The sequence below is a fragment of the Lissotriton vulgaris genome, chromosome 10, assembly GCF_964263255.1.
Source record: "Lissotriton vulgaris chromosome 10, aLisVul1.2, whole genome shotgun sequence".
In the NCBI taxonomy this organism is placed as follows: domain Eukaryota; kingdom Metazoa; phylum Chordata; class Amphibia; order Caudata; family Salamandridae; genus Lissotriton; species Lissotriton vulgaris.
Window position 1 is genome coordinate 977665391 of NC_141698.1, and position 19814 is coordinate 977685204.

General features: G+C 43.7%; 1 protein-coding gene across 1 annotated transcript in view; it reads right to left on the reverse strand.

The window, feature by feature from the left end:
• The window catches only part of C10H7orf78 (chromosome 10 C7orf78 homolog), a 117477-nt gene that overhangs the window by 79572 nt on the left and 18091 nt on the right, over positions 1-19814 (reverse strand). The window contains exon 2 of the mRNA XM_086940007.1: positions 2161-2634. Within this exon, the coding sequence (XP_086796133.1) occupies positions 2161-2634 (474 nt within the window). The remainder of the gene's footprint in view (positions 1-2160; positions 2635-19814) is intronic.

Consider the following 19814-nt stretch of genomic DNA (forward strand, 5'->3'; position numbering starts at 1 on the left):
TGTGAGGTGTTCGATTAGAAACTCGCACATCGGAGATTCAGAGTTTGCAGCTGCTTCCGTCTAATAAACTAGCGCCCATTCAGGGATGTTTTTAAAAGTGCCACCCCGGATTTGGAAATCTGTTCAGGACGGGCACCCGCAATAAATCTCCTAAACTTCAGGAGTTCCGGTTCTAATAGTTAAACAGAAACACTTCCGGCGTTCTGCAGGAGCGGTTGAAGCTAACTTTTATAGAGCAATTCATCATTTAAAAAAATAATGTTCTTTAATGTAACCAGGGGCGGACAGGGGCAGAAAATAGTCTTGGGTACCAAAACAAAAGTGGCTCACTTTGTGAATTAGATAGCTAAAGGTCTTGCATTTGCGAGAGTTTGAGCTATTGGAATTGTAAATGACAATGCCTTTTATTTATGTGTTTTGAAAAGCTGCAAGCGGTGCGTAAACACACACTTTGTACTTCTAGTCCTTGCTTTCGAGAAGCAAGGCTGGCAGTAAAAGAGGCTCAGTTATTGCAAGCCTTGCATCTTGTAAGCAAAGTCTAGAAGTACAAAGTGCGCGCTCGCAGGTTTTCAAAACACACAAAAAAATGCATTGTCATTTGCAAAGCCAATAGCTCAAACTCTCGCAAATGCGAGACCTATTGCATTGCAAATGCTTGTTTTAGGATGTATGTCGTTACAACGCATACTTTTACCACGCATACCATTACAACACGGTTTTTACCACGCAGTCCATTACAACGCATAGCACTTTGGGGTGCTGGATAGTGAATAGTTTAATTTACTATTCCAACTCCAGTCCCCGTGGACACTAGGGAAGGTTATTGGATAGTAAATTAACCTATTCCCTATCCTAGATCGCCCCCCAGCGCAATGCGTTGTAATGGTATGCGTTGTAATGCCCGCGTTGTAATGGTAGTGCGTGGTAAAAGATTCGTTGTAAACGTTGTATACCCTTGTTTTATATTGTTTATGTGCAGGAAGAGTCACCTTCCTGCACATACATAATCAATGGCAATTTGCTGTTTCAATGTGTGCTGCACGGATGTATGACGTTACAACGCATGCTTTTACCACGCATGCCTTTACAACGCGGTTTTTACATCGCAGTCCATTACACTGCATAGCGCTTTGGGGTGCTGGATAGTGAAAAGTTTAATTTTCTATTCCAACTCCAGTCCCCGTGGGCACTAGGGAAGGTGTTGGATAGAAAATTAAACATATTCCCTATCCTAGAGCGCCCCCCAGCGCAATGCATTGTAATGGTTTGCGTTGTAATGACCGCGTTGTAATGGTGGTATAGAAACAGAAAAAACGAGGAGAAATAATGCATTTCCTTTGTTTTGCCTGTTTAAGACCAGGTTTTTCCTGGTCTCTGATTCAGATATCCCTTGAACAGGGGCCTGAGGCTTATAATTCGCTATTACCTGTGTTTTGTTTATATTTAATTTGTATCCAGAAGGGTGCATGCCTCGACGCTAGGCATCTGAAGCGGTGCCAGCGCAAGGAAAAAGGACAGGAATGCACTTTATTGCATAAATACAGCGCATTGCTGCCCTCTCACTTTGGTGAAGGGCAGCTCACCAGGAGGACTTGCTGTGCTGCCCTACGCCAAAATCCCCGCAAATGAGAGCCCTAGTTCTGCCAGGTGCTTCTTCAGTTATTGAGTGATTTTAATCATCGTAACAATTGGTTGTAATTAGCCTTTTGGAGGTAAAACAATGCCTGATTCTTAAAACATTGTAAGTGCCTAAATGTATTAAACACATTATATACATGGGCTAAATTTCAATCTTAACTCACAAATTTGTGAGGCAGATTTACAGAACTAATTTAAGAAAAAATCCTAAACTTACTCCTTTTGGTATTCACAGAAGTTAGGATTTTGTCTTAAGTTTGTCTTAAGACAAACTTAAGACAGACTTAAGACAGACTTAAGACAAAATCCTAACTTAAGTCTGTCTTAAGTCTGTCTTAAGTCTGTCTTAAGTCTGTCTTAAGTTTGTTTTAAGACAAACTTAAGACAAAATCCTAACTTCTGTGAATACCAAAAGGAGTAAGTTTAGGATTTGTCTTAAGTTAGTTCTGTGAATCGGGCTCAAGTTTCTCTTGCTTGTGTTCTTAGCACTTGTGCACATCTCGTGCCATGGTGTCTTCTTACCTGTCTGAAATCATGGGGTTTAGGGTCCTTGTATGGCCCAGAGGGAAACTTTCCATTCTTCACAAACATGAGGCTAGCTTCATAGGGGCCGATGTGAGGAAACCTGGTCTGCAGTTTGGGCGGTTCTCTCCTCCCGATGAGGTCTGGGAAGAGCTCCCCTTGTATCCTGTAGAGCTCACTCACTGTCTCCCAGAGTCTGACCCGGCTCTGTGTGTCCACCTCTTCGCGTTCATACTCTGCTGTCTGCTTCGGCAGTTGCAGGGATCTGTACAGCCTGACGCTGAAGTCCGGCGGCTTCCTTCTCCATATGTCATTGTCTGGCACAGGTTTGTGCTGCACGACTTCCTTACTGCGTCTGATAGACAGCTCCTTGTTGGCAGAAAACTGCACTTTTCTTGCAAAAACAAAGTAAGGATCTCTTCTTGCACTTGGTGGTTGAACAGTAAATGCAACATTTTTATCCATTTCGCACATCTGTAAGAGTAAGAGCATAGAAAATATGCAGTAATCATACAGAGCTCTCAATGGCACATGACTGTGTTGCAGAGAAGCTAGCCCTTAAAGAAAAATATTAATGTAACCTATGAAAAGACAAACATTATTTAAATCAACATTAGGACATCGGGAAAAGGTTTACAAAGTAGTTAATCTTAAAGTTAGCATACAAAAAGCCGATAAGTGTGGGTTAATGTGCTAAAACACTCGAACACAGGCATGACCATTGAAGACAAACTTCGTGTCTTGGCCAAAGCTTGTTTCCTATTTCTTTTACAGGAGCATTTGAAAGGCATGGCTGCTAAGAATTAATATATACATGTAGCTGATGATGTGTCTGCCTACACTCATGTGTGATGTAGGACATCCGACTGCAGTTTCTTTGTTATTGGAATATAGTTGTTTGTTACACTACGCACAGCGCAGGTAGATAAAGAAACACATAACTACATCATTGCACACATTTAAACCTGCTTGCACTTATTATTATTCTTATACTGCTCTCTTGTGGTGAGTTTTATTGATTAAATTCATTTTTAATGCAGGGAAATATATTTAAATCTCTGGTGCCATCTTGTGGTTAAGATCTTAACTTGCAGTTTATTTATATTCATGCTATTCCCACTGAATTCGCCAATATGACGGTTTTATTATATTACATAAAGAAGATGATAGTAAAATCATATTTAGTGCCGTCCTTGTTGAAGAGAACAGGACAACGGTGAGAGATCGGAGGGCCCGACCCCGAAATAAGAATACAAACTCTTGCAAGATGGCGGCTTGTTGATATACTGACGCACAACAATAAAAAGGATTCCTTTCTGTATACAAAACCTGTGGGACATTAACATCTAAATGTGGCAAAAAATATGATGGCTGAGTATACTTTTGAGATATAACTAGTTAGCCTTTCATTCTAACGTAAACACTTCGGGGCAGATTTATGTTGGTAATGCGCCACGTTTGCGTCACGCAACTGCGGCGTAAACGTGGCGCATCCCTACGACAAATTTACAACGTGACGCATCTAGGCAGATGCGTCACGTTGTAAAGCCCTGCGCCACATGTGGGCGTTCCGGCGCAGGGTGGGCGTTCCGGGGCAGGTGCGCCTCGCAAAAGTGGCTGAGTGAAATCTATAAGATTTCACTCAGTCACTTTCAGGCCAATGCTGCGTCAAAACCCTGTGCCAGCTTGAAGCAGGTGTAAGGCTTGACGCAGCATTGGACAGATAGGGCACCCCCGAGCCTTGCTGGAGCTGCGTCGCGCTTGCGACGCAACTCCAGCAATGCGCCACCTTTACGGCACAGATGCGTCACGCATCTGTGCCGTTTTTGCACCATGGTGCGCCGCATTGTAAATGCGGCGCACCATGGGTGGCGGAGCTGCGACGCAAAATAACTGGCGCATCCCTGGGGATGCGCCAGTTATCATAAATCTGCCCCTTCGTTGTAGGGAGAGTAAGACGCCAAGCAGAAAAGATCGTGACTGTGATGTTAAAATATGACCCTGAGCTAATCTAAATTTTGAGTAATAATTTCACAAGCGGAAAGAGGCTGATTCCAATAAGTCAATATGACACTTTCTATATATTGGATTGGATACAGCTGCACACTCGGGCCAAACCTAAAAGCAAACTTTGGTAAACTTTAGGTCTGTTTAGAGTTTGGCAGACAGGGTACGAGTTGGAGAACTCTGTCCACTCGACCCTGGGTTAGCCCGCCTCTTTTAGATTTGGACGGACCTTACATATTCCATTGTAGAGCCAACTGGGGAGAATGCTGCCTCCGACGGCGTAAAGGAGTAGGGGCCGTCGGTGGAAGCACTTTACACTGGTTGCCTTATTTAGGGTGGGCAGTGTAAAGTCTTTTTCCCCCTGCACGTCACTGCCAGGCACTAAAGGGCAAGAAAAACCAAATAATGACCCCCACACTCTGGGACAAAATTTCCAAGGTGTGTGGGCCATTAGCTTTTTTTGTTTTTGAAAAACAAATTCCCACTTTGGCAGTGTGCTTTTGAAACACAAAAAGCTTTTGAAGTTGGATGGCTGTCTGTCATTGTGTAAATTACATAAACTACATATGAGATAACCATACAATATTCTGATTGGCAATTGTAAGTGTTTGGTTTCATTTGGTGGTAGAATTACACCTAAAGTTAGGTCACATTATGTTTGCTGATCTTGCTTTCCGTAGAATTCTTTGGACTTTTCCTGCTCTGTTTGCTCCATTTGCATGTAGTATCATGGGTTAAGTGCTCTCAAAGAAAACGATTTTTCCTCTGTTCTCTCATCAACATTTGATGTGCAAACAGCTTTTTCACACAAAAGTTGATTGCCAACCATTTGCACAACGTCATTAAGTGATGTATAGCCAGTGCTTAATTTGTAAAATATGAAGTCCAGGTGCTCAAATATGTGTTGGAGGCCACACCCACTTTCCCGACTCCGCCCACTTCTCCACTGGCTCCACCCACTTGTTCGATTGCCTTCCCAACTGGACATTTTGGATCATGCCACATTGAAGGCTTATTTAGATAAAACAAATATCTTCACAGCCTTTTCTCTCTGGCAATGGAAGCTCTTTGAAAGAGCAACTATTTCCTGGAGTGGCAGATTAATTCAGGTTAACAAACAATATGACATCATTGTATATTGTATAATACATCAATCCCATCCTTTGTATGTTGTATAATATAATTTTCAAACACACAGGCACTAGTAAACGTTCTAAGCACCAAACACTTTCACACACAAATCTATAGCATCAGCCAACTGTTGGTTCGTCTAAAATACTGATAGGTAGGCACACAAATCAAAATGTTTGTCTGGCCATATTCCTCTGCCCTGATAGTCATGAATTCTATGACAGCATCATCCAGTGATGAATATTTACAAACATTCTGTTTCATCACATCTATGAAATGAGTAATGCATGCTTATTTCCCTTGAGGGATTGTATTTTGCACATTGTCACCTATGTTACGCAAAGGTGCACCACAGCGCAGTGAACTTGGTACATATTACTGGCCCTGGTCAGCGAAATAGAGTGCCTGAGTCCACCACCAGCTATCATATGAGCACATTCAGCACTGATCGTACCCCAAGTTACCTCCAGCTCACACACAAATGTGTTGCCATAACACTCTGGTTAATGCTTAGAGCTCTGAGTCCACGAATTAAAAAAAAGCACTTCCTGAATCAAGAATTAGTAAACTAAAGAAGAGAATACTTCCAATTGCAAAGCAAGGATAGCAATTAAAAAAGGCACATTAGCTTCTTTAACAAGTGAGAACTGCTCCAGTATGCAAAATACTTCAAATTGAAATATTTTAGTACGATTTTAGAAACAGAGCCAGAGCTGAACTTATCTTTCTGACAAGACTCTACCAAGGCTGCTCTCAATCACGCCTCACACGTTTTTACCACCTGTTCCCTATTCTCAATCTCTCTGAGCCACTAACAGCCTTCTACACAGCTCACCACCCCACAATCCTGGCTATCACCGGTCTCTGGATAGCTGGAGGAGTCATTCCCTGGTTCACCTCATGGCACTGTTCTTACTCTTTCAATTTATAATAATGAAATTTACATGCCTTTGGTACAGTCTTACCCACATGATTTATCTTTTATGGATGTGGCAAAGGGGGTATGAGATATATATTGAGTGGTATACAACAATTCATGATTTCCAACGCCGGAATCACTATGGTACCACAAAGATGTTGTGTAACAGCATGTTCATTACTCAGGTGAATCTGTTCGCTATGTATCTTCCTCCTCTACCATTTGAGCTGGATTGATTCGCACGAACCCCAGATATCTTTTGATCAGGAGGTTGGAGGCTAAAGTACAGAAAAGACTCACTTAATTACAATGTGCCAAATCCCATAGCCCACCCGCTTCCGTGGAATGGTGTTTCAACACTAGCTCATAGCAATCCTCCTTTTGGCTAATAAAAAAGCCATAGCAGCCAGTCTATGTTACCCCGGAGGTATCTTCTTTATATTCGATTAGGACCATGAATGGTTGTATTTCTACTTTTCTGCCTAGTATTAGAGTAGCTGTTTCTTTTACATTCCTTCATAAAGTCTGTATGGGGGGACAAGAATAGGCTAAGTGAAAAAAAACAATATGACCTAATCTCATATTAAGAGACCCATCTAGTATCGTCCATCAATCGGATCTGTGGGGTCAGTGGTGCAAAATCTCTGGCTTCTTCTGGGAACCAGTGAATTAGATCTTGCAAGGTATGTCGAAATCTAGTGTAGATAAAGTGGTCTAGTGGGAACAGTCTATGCTCGGATGTAAAATGCTCGAGTGTCATGAAAACCACTTGCACATAGAGTTCTTCAAGTTCCTGGAGTTTGAGCCACTTCAGGGTCTGTTGCACTAAGCGTTCCTTAGTGAAGGGCAATAGTGGGCTTTGTGCCAATTGTAGCGCTGGTGAGTACAGTAGTGGTACCCCCATTTTCCGGCCCACTTTTTCTATGCCCAGTACTTGGTGGCTAGTGTCTTAATTTTATTTGGGTTTTGGGATAGTCCACTTGGTAAAAGGGCCTGTACTTGAGTTCCCTAAGTGTGGTCTCTTCCAGGGTTGAAATACGGTATCCTAGCATCTAAGTGGTACCAATACCTAGCGAAGTGGCATTGTGCCACAAAGTAATAAAGCTCTAAATCTGGAAACTCGGACCCTCCCAGCTCATATGGTAGTGTAAGCATCCTAGGGTGTTTATGTGCCCATGTAAATCTGATTAGAAAGCTTCTTCTGGTGGAGAAAAAGCTTTTTGGATGTGGAATGGTATGCTAGTAAATAAGTATAGAAGCTTGGAAAGCACAGACATTGTTATTATAGCAATCCGACCTGCTGAGCATAGAGGGTTTTTTTTGTTTCAGCTTTTGACTTGGGCTGCTAATCTGTCTGTCACTGGCCCATAACTTTAACGTTACGTTATCACCTCGTGCTTGTCTCTGTGCAGTATGATTCCCAAGTACGTTACTCGCTCTGTGGCATGTTGTATGGGAATTTCCAAAATGTTCTCTATCATGCAGTCTGTGACGTGGAAACTTTGTGATTTTGTAAAACTGATAGACAACCAGGAGTGTAATCTAAATCTGATAACTTCATGTGTTTGGGCTTAGAGGTTATCTGCTGGTTCTCTGACAAATAAGAAGACCACGCAGCTTGCAGTGAACCATGTGTAAGTGATGGCTCATGTGAATGTCGTGATGCACATCGATCGCTGGTACATGTGCGCAGGAGCATAGCTGTAAAACGAACTGGTCTCAAATCCAGTCCGTGGCTGAGCACACTATGCTAAAGGCCCCCCTGGAGCTCCTGAGACCCACCGCACTGCGGGATGCACTGTCTGCGGGGGCCTTTGTTACGTCTATGGAGATGTACCGGAGTTTAAGAGCGGGAGAGGAACGACAGAGCATGTACACGGAATGCCTAAATCATTAAGTAAATTGACCTCCGTAAACTTTGCTGCTGAGAAAGCATATCTGTTACAGCAAATATGCCTGTTATTATTCTGAAAAGTTATGTGTAACTGTCAGTAAAACTGGACACTGAAGAAATTCCTACCTGGGACCGCTGGTGCTGCACATTTCACGACATGCTCCAAATAATCGTGGCGGACTGCCGGTGCGTGTATGCTTCATGATCATAAGGCGGGCGGCAGTGTGTAATTTTAAAAAGGTTACGTATGCACGCACACACGCTGCTGCCGCGCCTGCCGTAGCCACACATGACCAAATACAGCCAATTAGAGGCCCCGCCACCGGCAACACAAAATGGATTTATAATTGTCTCAGCTCTTCACGGGGAGACAGCGTGAGAGAGCGGATCTTGTGAACGGTCGATTTAATTAATTTTTGATGCACGCTCAGTTTGCTGATGTGAGATAGCAGTTGCAATCTGGTCTAGACCCGGCCCTGATAAATAAGTGCCGGTGCTAAGCCCCGGAAAGCACCGGCACAAATTAAGCACTGTGTATAGCTTTGTACAAGTGCCCAAGCAATATCCTAGTAAATCAGAGCCCTTGTGTTTCACCCTGTTTGCAGCATGAAGCACAGCAAGTCAGGGTGGTTTCTTCATGTTGCACTCCAGGAAAATGTTCAGGTTACCTTACCTTATCTTTCCACAGTGCCCTCAATTATTTTAAGTAACGTCAATGGGGAGGCAGCTCTACTAGCGACAGCAAAACATTGTATAAAAGCAAATTCAGATGATGTAGCATGAGACATCCATAGTCCATACAAAGAAATTTCAGAAACGGCAGCACGTCGGTAAACAAGTCCCCGGGTAAATCCGCTGTCACACAGTGGATTTACCCGGGTACTTGTTTACCGGAATTTGCTTTTATACAATGTTTTGCTGTTTGATGAAAAGACTAAAAAATAGCCTTGAGAAAGCCCTGGCTCTACTCGCCAAATATGGTGAAACACGTGTCGGCTGTTCTGCCCTATGCCATATGAATCAACTGCTTAGTGGACAAATGAAAAATGAGCATGAAAGAATGCAATCCTGAGTGAACACTAATAAAAAGAAATTTTCTCACATCAATCAACTGGTATTGTTATATCTACAGAAAAATTACCCATTGATGGGATTGGAATAGAACAATTTGGGAATGGAGGAATAAATGCTTACAACTCTTGCATGACACCAATGACTGTAAAGCTTGTTTTTTAGCCCTTCAACAGGGTTTAAAGCAAACAGTCCTGACCCACTCTATATTCTGTCGCCACATTCTGAAGTTGTCCCTACATACAGTGTGGGTAAACTATGCCAGCAATGGTTGGAATACTCACCATATGTAGCAGTTAAAAACCACTTATCCCTCCTTTCAGAAAATATGGATTTTCAAGATTTGTTATTGGGTCCGAGATCTCCTCATTGTAAACCCTTTATATATGATTTGGAAAATGTCTCAAAAAGACGCAGCAGAGCATTTGATGCAAATTGATCAGGACAATTTGGAAAAGCTTTGGCTGTTGTTGATAATGACATTACTAATGTTAACTCGTATTTGTTAATTGAATAATATTGTTTCATCTTCATTTGATATCATACAAGATGACATGTCTATGCATCAACTTGGCCAGAGTCAGTTGAAATTGATTTTGCAATTGCGTTGGTCTCTCCAGGTTTTAAAGTCAAATAGAGTGCCCTGGAATTATTTCAATGCAGCTGACTTATATAGGCTTTTAATTTGACACATATGGAAACAATAATGCTCAAAATGGAGCCACCTACACTATGCTTAATATCGAAACAGTTCCCTTTTCAGTTTCTGAAACTCCCTCTGCCATTTTGTTGATCCATGGTCTAATTTCTCTTCCAATTTCCATGTTTCATTTCACATCCTGTCTTCTGCATTTTCAAGTAAGCAGATATGAGTAGATGGGTTTGCATTTTTTTACACAAAGCTTGGTTTTGCCCCTTTCAGTAGAGATGTATGTACAAGAACAAAGAGGCATTAGTCTGCATGACTGTGGGACTTTCTTAGGTCACTCATTGATCTGTAGAAATATTGCACTTCATGGTGCATGTAATGCTTCTGTGCCTAACTCAGCACATTATCTGAAGGGGTTCACTGTACAACTGCTCAAGAATACATGTTTGCTGTTTTCTAATGGAAGCTATCTAATTTTAACTGATCAAGGTTGTTGCAGGATGAAGCCAGGTGTCCCGTATCTGGCCACTGTTTCCAAGTTAGTTTCTTACTCTATGCTTTTTTTGTATCCTCCCACACAAACTCTCATAGAAGTTACTATGTGGCCCAAAGTCCCTGCAACTGAAACAAAGTTTGATAAGTTGAGCAAACTCAAAGCCTTACTGCTTCAAACTGATGTGGCTCTCACATCTTCCCGAGAAACTTTTGATCACCAAGCTACATATTTCTTGTCAAAGGTGCAATCCTTGTTGTGCGCTCAATTGCCACAGCATTTTGGTGAGCTTGTACAATGTATTTTTAATGTTTCTAATACAGCTGGAGTAGCACACTCTTTTAAAGTGATTGGGTCTGGACTGGTTTCCACGTTCCAGACTGTACTTGGAGTTATCCTGTGCTTTCTACACTCCTTGTTTTCTAGCATGTTTGGAGGAATTCTGATTGTGTTGTTGCTCCTTGTTGCTATTTTAGTTCTATTTTTGTTGTTCCGCAATGGATGTCCCACAATGAGATCAAATGGAAATGAAACTACCACATGTCGTTCTATGTTGTGACTGCATGATATAATATTTTAGAGAGTCATTGTTACTAGAACTGAACAGGAACTGGTCTCTGGTCTTCCAACTCATTTGGTTTCATAGAGTGCAGCCTGTGTTTCATTGTCTATGGTGCTCATTCAAGTGTGAACTCGACGTATGCCTTGCCACACAACTGTCGCAGTTTCCAGAAATAAATCTGCTTGTGCGTGGTTCTTTGCAGTCCCATTAGCTGTTTTGTCAAATGATGCTGCTTCATTTTCTGCTTGATGCCTATTGTGAGCCACCTTCGCCAATGCCAGATGCTCGTTGACTTCTGCTTTCCTGGCATCTGGGCACTTGCCAAATGCTACACCCTAGCACTGTTGCCTTTGGCATCTGCTAAATGGGCTGCTGATGATTCGCTTCATGACTTGGATCTTGCTCTACAGTTTTCTTTGGATGTGATGTTTGCGGATGCAAGTTCCTTCCTGAGCCCTATTGACGCACTGGACATGGATTTTCCTCATTGGATGCCTCATAATCTTGCATTGGCTTTTCGGAAATTTCTCCTTCTTATGGTTTTTTTAATTAGCAGTTTTTATGGGCTTTGAATGTGCTTCTATTATTAAAGTGTTCCTATGCAATGCAAGGCTTTTACAAAAAGATAGTGCTATTTCTATTTATTTTTTAAATAGTCATATTCCCCGGCCACAGAGAGGGTGTTATGTGGATTTATGTTGACTCCATGTAAGTTTTCTTTTTTAACTAAGCATCTCTTTTAGCTGGTGGTTTGCACATGTTCTTCACTAACACAAGAATGTGTCATGTACATAGAATTGTTGCTCTATAGGCTGCACTGTTAGTTCCAGTTCCAGGCAAACATATCTCAGAACTTGTTGTTCTTGCTTTATTATGTGCTCATAGGAGAAGACTCTTTCCCTCCAGACTAAGTAAAATTGTTATTCTGCGCCTCTAGTAGAATGTTATAAGACCAGTGTTTATGATTTAAACCATGCTCATGTTGAAGTCAGTGAGAGGCATTTCACACTGGAGTTATCATGAATGCTGCGAGAGCTGTAAATACGAGTCAGCCCACAGGCCCCGACATTAACCCTAAGAAGGAAGATAACTGCATAAGCAGAAAGGGGTGCAGTCTTGCACTCTCAGATGGCATGCATTTGTTAATGCACTTAGGTGGGCTTCCTGAGACATTACACCAAGGTATGGGGTTAGATCATTCCAACTGTGCCTGGCAGACGGATATTTCAAATTTGCTCTTGTTAGAGTAGAAGTATAACTGATAGGAGTAGCATTAGGAAAAATTAATATGGTAGATTTGTTTGTGGTTTCACAATTTTAATAATGTTTATAAAAATGATCAGTTTCATCTGTCTAATAATCACAGTTCACATTTTATTTACAAGGATTAGACTTTTTCAATAAATCTTTGAAAATGTGTTATTGTCTCTTTTCTTTGTAAAACCTTGGGCATGTAAAGGCGACACATGAAAGGGTTATATCTGTTTCCACAAACTCCTTTTGAATAAGAGTGGTCATGATCGAGGTTACTGACAACATCTATGACTCTGGAAGTTGAGGAGTTTAGACGTGGTACTGTGAGTTAGCTGAACCAACATTTACTGATGAGATGAGTAGACTCAGCCTCAATATTATGATCTTTTGTTGATCTAATACACAGTCCTATTAGATTCCTAGGAACCATATAACAACACCTGGCATACCTTTTGTCACCAAACCCCATAAGAGGAATTTTATTCCAGGACTGAAAGACAGGATTAAACTATACTCTGTTTTACTTTTTAAACAGCAGCATGACATTGTACAAGAAGCCAATAATTCTCTTAGGGCCTTATTTATGAAAAGTGTTGCATCGCTGGGGGAAAAACAGCGATGCAACACTTTTCATTGCACCATCCCTGTGACACCATGGTTGTTCCATATTTACACGGCAGCGCTCCATGTCACAAGGATTGACCAGATACGTCAGGAATCCTGACGTATCTGGTGGAGCCCTGCATCACTGCTTACACCTGCTTGAAGCAGGCCTACTGATTTTGACGCAGTCAAGTCGTAGGAATGGCGCAGTGAAATCTCATAGATTTTACTACTCCACTTGTATGAGCCATTTTTATGTGGGAACACCCACCCTGCATACATTATACCTGATGCAGGTATAATTTAGCGCAGGTTTTTACAAAGTGATGCATCTGCTTAGATGCATCACTTTGAAAATAGGCTGCAGTGTGCCGCATTGATTATGCTGTTGCAGCTCCACTGAAAAGAGACACAACGGCGGAGTAAGACCTTCATAAATAAGGTCCGTAGTTCTTACCATAATTACTACAAGACAAATGATCATAAAGTTAAATAGTCCACTTGCTTCCACAACACATAGTCCCAGTCCTCTTTCCTTGCTCAGCAGCCACAGATGAGTGCCATTTTTTTCTGATTCATTATCTACTGTGCATTCTCTTAACTAACTGACTGCATTAACTCAATAGGTGTTTACTCAGCATTAATCACAGTGCTTGTTAGCCCTTTTCTTCGTTCCAGATGTTTTATTCATAGTTTCCTCTCATACTACACACTGACAGCTGCACAGTCCTCTAGCTTGGCAGTCTTCAAACATTCTGATGGGTTTTCCCCCCAGATCGGGAGTTTGTGTTTTTTTAAAACAAAATTAAATGGCCAATGTGCAGGGAGATGGTTTCCCTGTGCACAGATTCAGTTTAGTATTGTCTTTGTGTGGTATGGAGGACACGAAAATAAATAACGCTGCCTTGCCCTCAATAGGGTGGGACAACTGTCACTGTGACTCAGCTGCACTCTGACAGATTGACTGCTGGTAAAAAGGTTACTTCAAGAGGAGACAGAGGTGGCTCCGCGAATGGTAGCTGAGTGGCAGTCATGATACTTACTACAGGTTTGCCAAGCTGTTGGACCACAAGTTTCTTTGTTCCTCCTTCTCCTCCACAACTCCAAATAAGAAATAAATGTTCTTGAATACAAGCTCTCTGTTCTATGACAATGTTGTTAGATCATGTGTCATGTGGTCTTTATGCTAAAACCATTTGAATCCAAATTCTATGAAGAAATGACTCTTGTTTGAAAACTACAGAAAGAGTAAAGCATGCTCCTTGCCTATCTGTCCTAGAAAGAATGTAGAGGCAGATTTACAAGGCACATGCGCCACGTTTACGCCGCCGTTGCGTCACGCAACGGTGGCGTAAAAGTGGCGCATCCCTGCGACCCATTTACAACGTGATGCATCTAGGCAGATGCGTCACGTTGTAAAGCCCTGCGCCACACGTGGGCGTTTCGGCGCAGGGTGGGCGTTCCGGGGCAGGTGCGCCTCGCAAAAGTGCCTGCGTGAAATCTACAAGATTTCACGCAGGCACTTGTGCGACGCTGCTACGTCAATTCCTTACGCCTGCTTGAAGCAGGCATAAGGACAGACGCAGCACGTTAAGTATAGGGCACAACCGAGAATTGCTGGAGTCGCGTCGGGCTTGCGACGCGACTCCAGCGATGCGCGCCCTTACGTCATGAGATGCGTCACTCATCTGCCTACCCTTGCGCCACGGCACGCCGGATTGTAATTGCGGCGCATCCGCCGTGACGCAAGGGTAGTTTTGCGTGACGCTTTTGTTCTGGCGCATCCATGCTGATTTGCAGAGATGCGCCAGAACTGCCCCCTAGCATTTATGTTTGCTAGGAAGATACATTTCATCCTCATGGGTTACTAGATAAACAGAGCTGTACAACACATTCTACAACCCAGCACCATGCACATTGTGGTTCCTTTCATAAAGCATTCCCAAATTCATGCAAACTATTTATTCCATACTAATATAATAAAGAGAGAGCCCAAACCTTTGAGGCGGGTAATCTCAGGAACCACAGCACCAATCACAAAACCCAACAGCGTTGCAAAGAGCAGTTGCAGCTGAAGGACATAGGCTATGCAGACGCCCACCATATACATTTAAAAGGTAAAAGAACCTTTGGCAAAGTAGTCCCTTGTAAGCGTATCTTTGTTGTGCTGTGTGCTGGGGGGGCGTGACAAACGCTGGGGGCATGTGGTACGTTCCGCCCTTCATGCCATGTCTCATATCGTGTGCTAATCCCACACTGCTCCCTTTAAATACCCCTGCACCCCATAATCATAACCCACCCTTACTCCTTAGAATACCCCAACACCCGTAATCACTAACCCATCTTAACCCTATAAATATACCCTGTACCCCAAAACCCAAACCTACCCCTAAACCCTAAAAATACCCCTGTACCCCAAAACCCAAACCTAGCCCTGAACCCTATAAATACCCCTGTACCTCAAAACCCAAACCTACCCCTGAACCCTAAAAATACCCCTGTACCCCAAAATCCAAACCTAGCCCTGAACCCTAAAAATACCACTTTACCCCAAAACCCAAACCTACCCCTGAACCCTAAAATACCCCTGTACCCCAAAACCCAAACCTAGCCATGAACCCTTAAAATACCCCTGTACCCCAAAACCCAAACCTACCCCTGAACCCAAAAAATACCCCTGTACCCCAAAACCCATACCTATCCCTAAACCCTAAAACGACCCCTGTACCCCATAACCCAAAACTATATCTGAACCCTTAAAATACCCAAACACCCCAAAACATATACCTCAGTACCCCAAAACATATACCCCTATACCCATACTTACCTTATCCAAACATTTTTAAAAAAACATGTTTTTACCATTCATGCATTTACAACGAATTTCGTCGTAAAAGCATATAAAATGTAATGCCAAGCGTTATAATGGCATTGCGGAGTCATGGTACTTTCGTAATGAGAGTATGTGGAGTGATGGTGTGCGGAAAGAAAGTTGCGGAATAATGGGTGTTTACCCTCCCCCGGTAAGTACATTGGTGGCACGGCGGCCCACATCTCCAGCAACATACTCATATTTTTTCACGACCCATTTGAAAAATGCACAGGTCTTTCTCATTGATGGCCAGCACCGACTTTTAGACACACCTTCCACCACAAGTTCTAGAATTGCGAACTTTAGATTTGGGGAGCTACGTTCAAATCTCGGCATCAGTTCAACATCCTGTGATTGCAGGAAAATCACTTTGTCTCCCCGTGCCTACCACAAATGAATGTGTTCTTCTGTAATGTAAATTGTGCTCATGCCATGTTGTCGAGTTCGCGCTACATAATAGTGCAAGGAAAAATAAAGTAGGGAAACTTGAGTTCAAACACTACTGAACGCGCACTCTTAAGTGCATCAGCAGTGCACTGTGAATCGGAGCGTTTCACAGGCCTGTCACAGATAAGAAATGCGATCAAAACGAAATCCTACAAAACAATATACTACTGGCTGGCAGCAATTCATACCCGGACAACATCGGGACGGGCTGCTAGTGCTATAATAAAGGACAAATATAGGCGGTACAGACAAAAAACGGTACACAGATGAGAGGCACAAATAGTGTATACACATGCGTGTATATCTGTGGTTACATACGTTAAAACATTAATTCCAGAACTTTGCCAGTGCTTGATTCTGTTTCTTAGTTAAATTCCCTAAGTGAAAAGGCTATATAATTCTAAGGGCCCATTAATCATTGTGCCACAGGATTAAAGCTGCACCATAATGATGAAAGTCAACAGGACAAAATATGTCTCGGGCTCCTTGTGTTGACATTTAGATGGAGTTCAGCTTAACAACTTGGGCTGGACTGTTTTTATTTCAGAAGGACATAAGATGGCTTGCTTATGGCTAGTCTATGTTGGTAGTGGTCAAAAATATGATGGACTGGAATGTGATCAATAGTAGTTATCAATCTCTGATATTAGTTCATGTATTCCACTCATCATTTTTTATTTTTTCTCAGTGGTAACAAGTGTGGTTGCTGCTTTTGTGCCTAGTGCTCTGGCAGTTCATTAGGTTTTTGTGGTTCTTGTCCCTAATGTGGTGGCAGATGTTGTGACTGCTGTGATTCTACTGTTGTTTCAACTTTGGTTAAAATTGTGGTCAAAGCTGTTGTCCCTGGATTTCTGTCTACTGTTGTTGACCCTTCTATGGGTACCACTTTGGTCACTAATGGGCTTCTGCTGTGCTATTTGCTGCATCTATAGTTGCTGCTGTTGTGACACATAGGGGCCCATTAGGATGGCGGGCAGATTGCCCCCGCCAGGTTGGTGGTAGCCACCGCCGGCCTGGTGGGGACAATCCGCCCGCGATCCTCACCTAAATGACCCCCCGCCATATTAGGATGGCGGGGGGGACCGGGGCGGAAAAGGTTTAATATGTTATGTTATGTTATGTTATAACAAATTTATAAAGCGCACGTAGACCAAGGTTTCATGGCGCTATTCTGAACTGGTCGCATACTGAGGCAGGGCTTACTCGTGTGCTTGTTTAAATAGCCAAGTTTTAAGAAGTTTCCTGAACCGCAGTAGTTCTGTGCAGGTTCGGATCTCCAAGAGAAGCGAGTTCCACAGCTGTGGGGCCAGATATGCAAACCGGCATCCACCATGTCGTTTCCGCTTACATTTCGGAGTGGCTAGCAAGTGTAGATGTTTGGAGCGAAGATCCAGAGTAGGGGTATACCTATATAGCAAATTATTGATAAATATGGGACTATGACAGTTTAGGGCTTTAAAAATTAAGCAAGCTGTCTTAAATGCAGATCGTTGAGGCAGTGGAAGCCAGTGTAGTTTTTTTATACGAGGTCTGGCAGAGGGCCACTTGGGTTGCTGATGGATCAATCTTGCAGCCTGGTTCTGCACCAGCTGAAGCCGCTTAGTCAGACAGGATGGGAGCCCTAGGTAAATTGAGTTAGCATAGTCTAAATGAGACAATACCAGCCCTATCACCACTTGTATCAGTGATGTGTGAGTAAGCAGGTGATGGATCTTATAAATCTTTCGTAATTGAAAGAAACATGTTGAGACCACTGTCCCTATTTGGGTTTTCAGGGATAAATCTCTGTCTATGGTTACCCCCAGACCTTTCACAGAGGTAGATGGCTTAGGGGAAGGCCCAAGCTCTGCTGGCCAATAGTGAGGGCCCCAGAAGACATGACTGCCCCCTATCAGTAGCACCTCAGTCTTCCCAGGATAAAGCTTCAAATGATTGTGATCCATCCAGTAGCGGATGTGTAACATGGTTTCCTGAAAATTAGTGATAGAATTAGGAGAATTGTCTATGGTAAATGAGAGTTGTAAGTCATCCGCGTAGTTGAATGTAGTCACATTCCGATTTTTTAAGGACTTGATCAGAGGAAGGAGGTACAGATTGAATAGATGAGGGTACAGGGAGGAACCCTGAGGGACCCCACAAGTGATGTTCAGCCTAGGTGCTGTGAAATTAGCCAGGCGTACTGCTTGTGTGCGGCCCTCCAGAAAGGACATAATCCACTCTAGGGCATGGCCCTGGATCCCAGCCCGTCTGACACAGTCCACCAATATCTTATGGTCAACTGTGTCAAACGCGGCTGACAAATCCAGGAGTACCAAGGCCTGAGGGGTTCCGGAGTCTGCCTTCCTGTGTAGATCGTCCAATACTGCCAGTATGACTGACTCGAGAAGTGGCCAGGGCGAAAACCCGCTTGGTGGGGGTCCAGATATCCAGACTTTTCCATGAAGTCTTTGGCGGTGTTTATCAGACTCCGCCATCCATATTAACAAGGGCTTCTTTAGATGCCCTTCCATGGCGGCGATGCCGCCATGGAAAGTCATGTGGTTTTCACTTTGGGGGCCCCCTGTGGGTCCCCAGAGTGAAGGAGAGGTGGGGGGTGCACACGGGGGTACCTGTGGTACCCCCCCTGCATTTGCATAAACAAAGCGGCGGGCACCGGGCGGTGCCTGGCGCTTTGTGTATGCAAATGCATACGTGCATTTTTAGCATTGTGGCAGACGGTGCTAAGAGCACCGGCCGCCACAATGCTAAAAATGCAGGATGCGCCCGCCACAGTGGCGGGCGCATCCTAATGCTCCCCACGGGACCCGCGCCCTTATGGCAGGCAGTCCCAATCACGTATAGGCCGCCCGTCATCCTAATGACCCCCATAGTATTGTTTCTGATATCCCTTGTGTGGCAGCTGACGTGACCATGGTTGTGGTCCCTGCTATGGTCCACTGTGTCAAACGCGGCTGACAAATCCAGGAGTACCAAGGCCTGAGGGGTTCCGGAGTCTGCCTTCCTGCGTAGATCGTCCAATACTGCCAGTATGACTGACTCGTGGAGTGGCCAGGGCGAAAACCCGCTTGATGGGGGTCCAGATATCCAGACTTTTCCATGAAGTCTTTGGCGGTGTTTATAAGACACCGCCATCCATATTAACAAGGGCTTCTTTAGATGCCCTTATATGGCGGCGATGCCGCCACGGAAAGTCATGTGGTCTTCACTTTGGGGGCCCCCTGTGGGTCCCCAGAGTGAAGGAGAGGTGGGGGGTGCACACGGGGGTACCTGTGGTACCCCCCCTGCATTTGCATAAACAAAGCGGCGGGCACCGCGCGTTGCCTGGCGCTTTGTGTATGCAAATGCATACGTGCATTTTTAGCATTGTGGCAGGCGGTGCTAAGAGCACCGGCCGCCACAATGCTAAAAATGCAGGATGCGCCCGCCACAGTGGCGGGCGCATCCTAATGCTCCCCACGGGACCCCCGCCCTTCTGGCAGGCAGTCCCAATCACGGATAGGCCGCCCGCCATCCTAATGACCCCCATAGTATTGTTTCTGATATCCCTTGTGTGGCAGCCGACGTGACCATGGTTGTGGTCCCTGCTATTTTGGCAGCTGTTGTTGCTGCAGTATTCCCTGAGTTGCTGGCAGTACTTGTTTCTGCTGTGGCACATTTTTTTAAATTTTAGCTGTTGTACCTGCTATGCTAGAAGCTGTTACATTTGCAGTGGCTCCTGCAGTTATTATAGCTGTGGTCAGTACTGTGGTTCC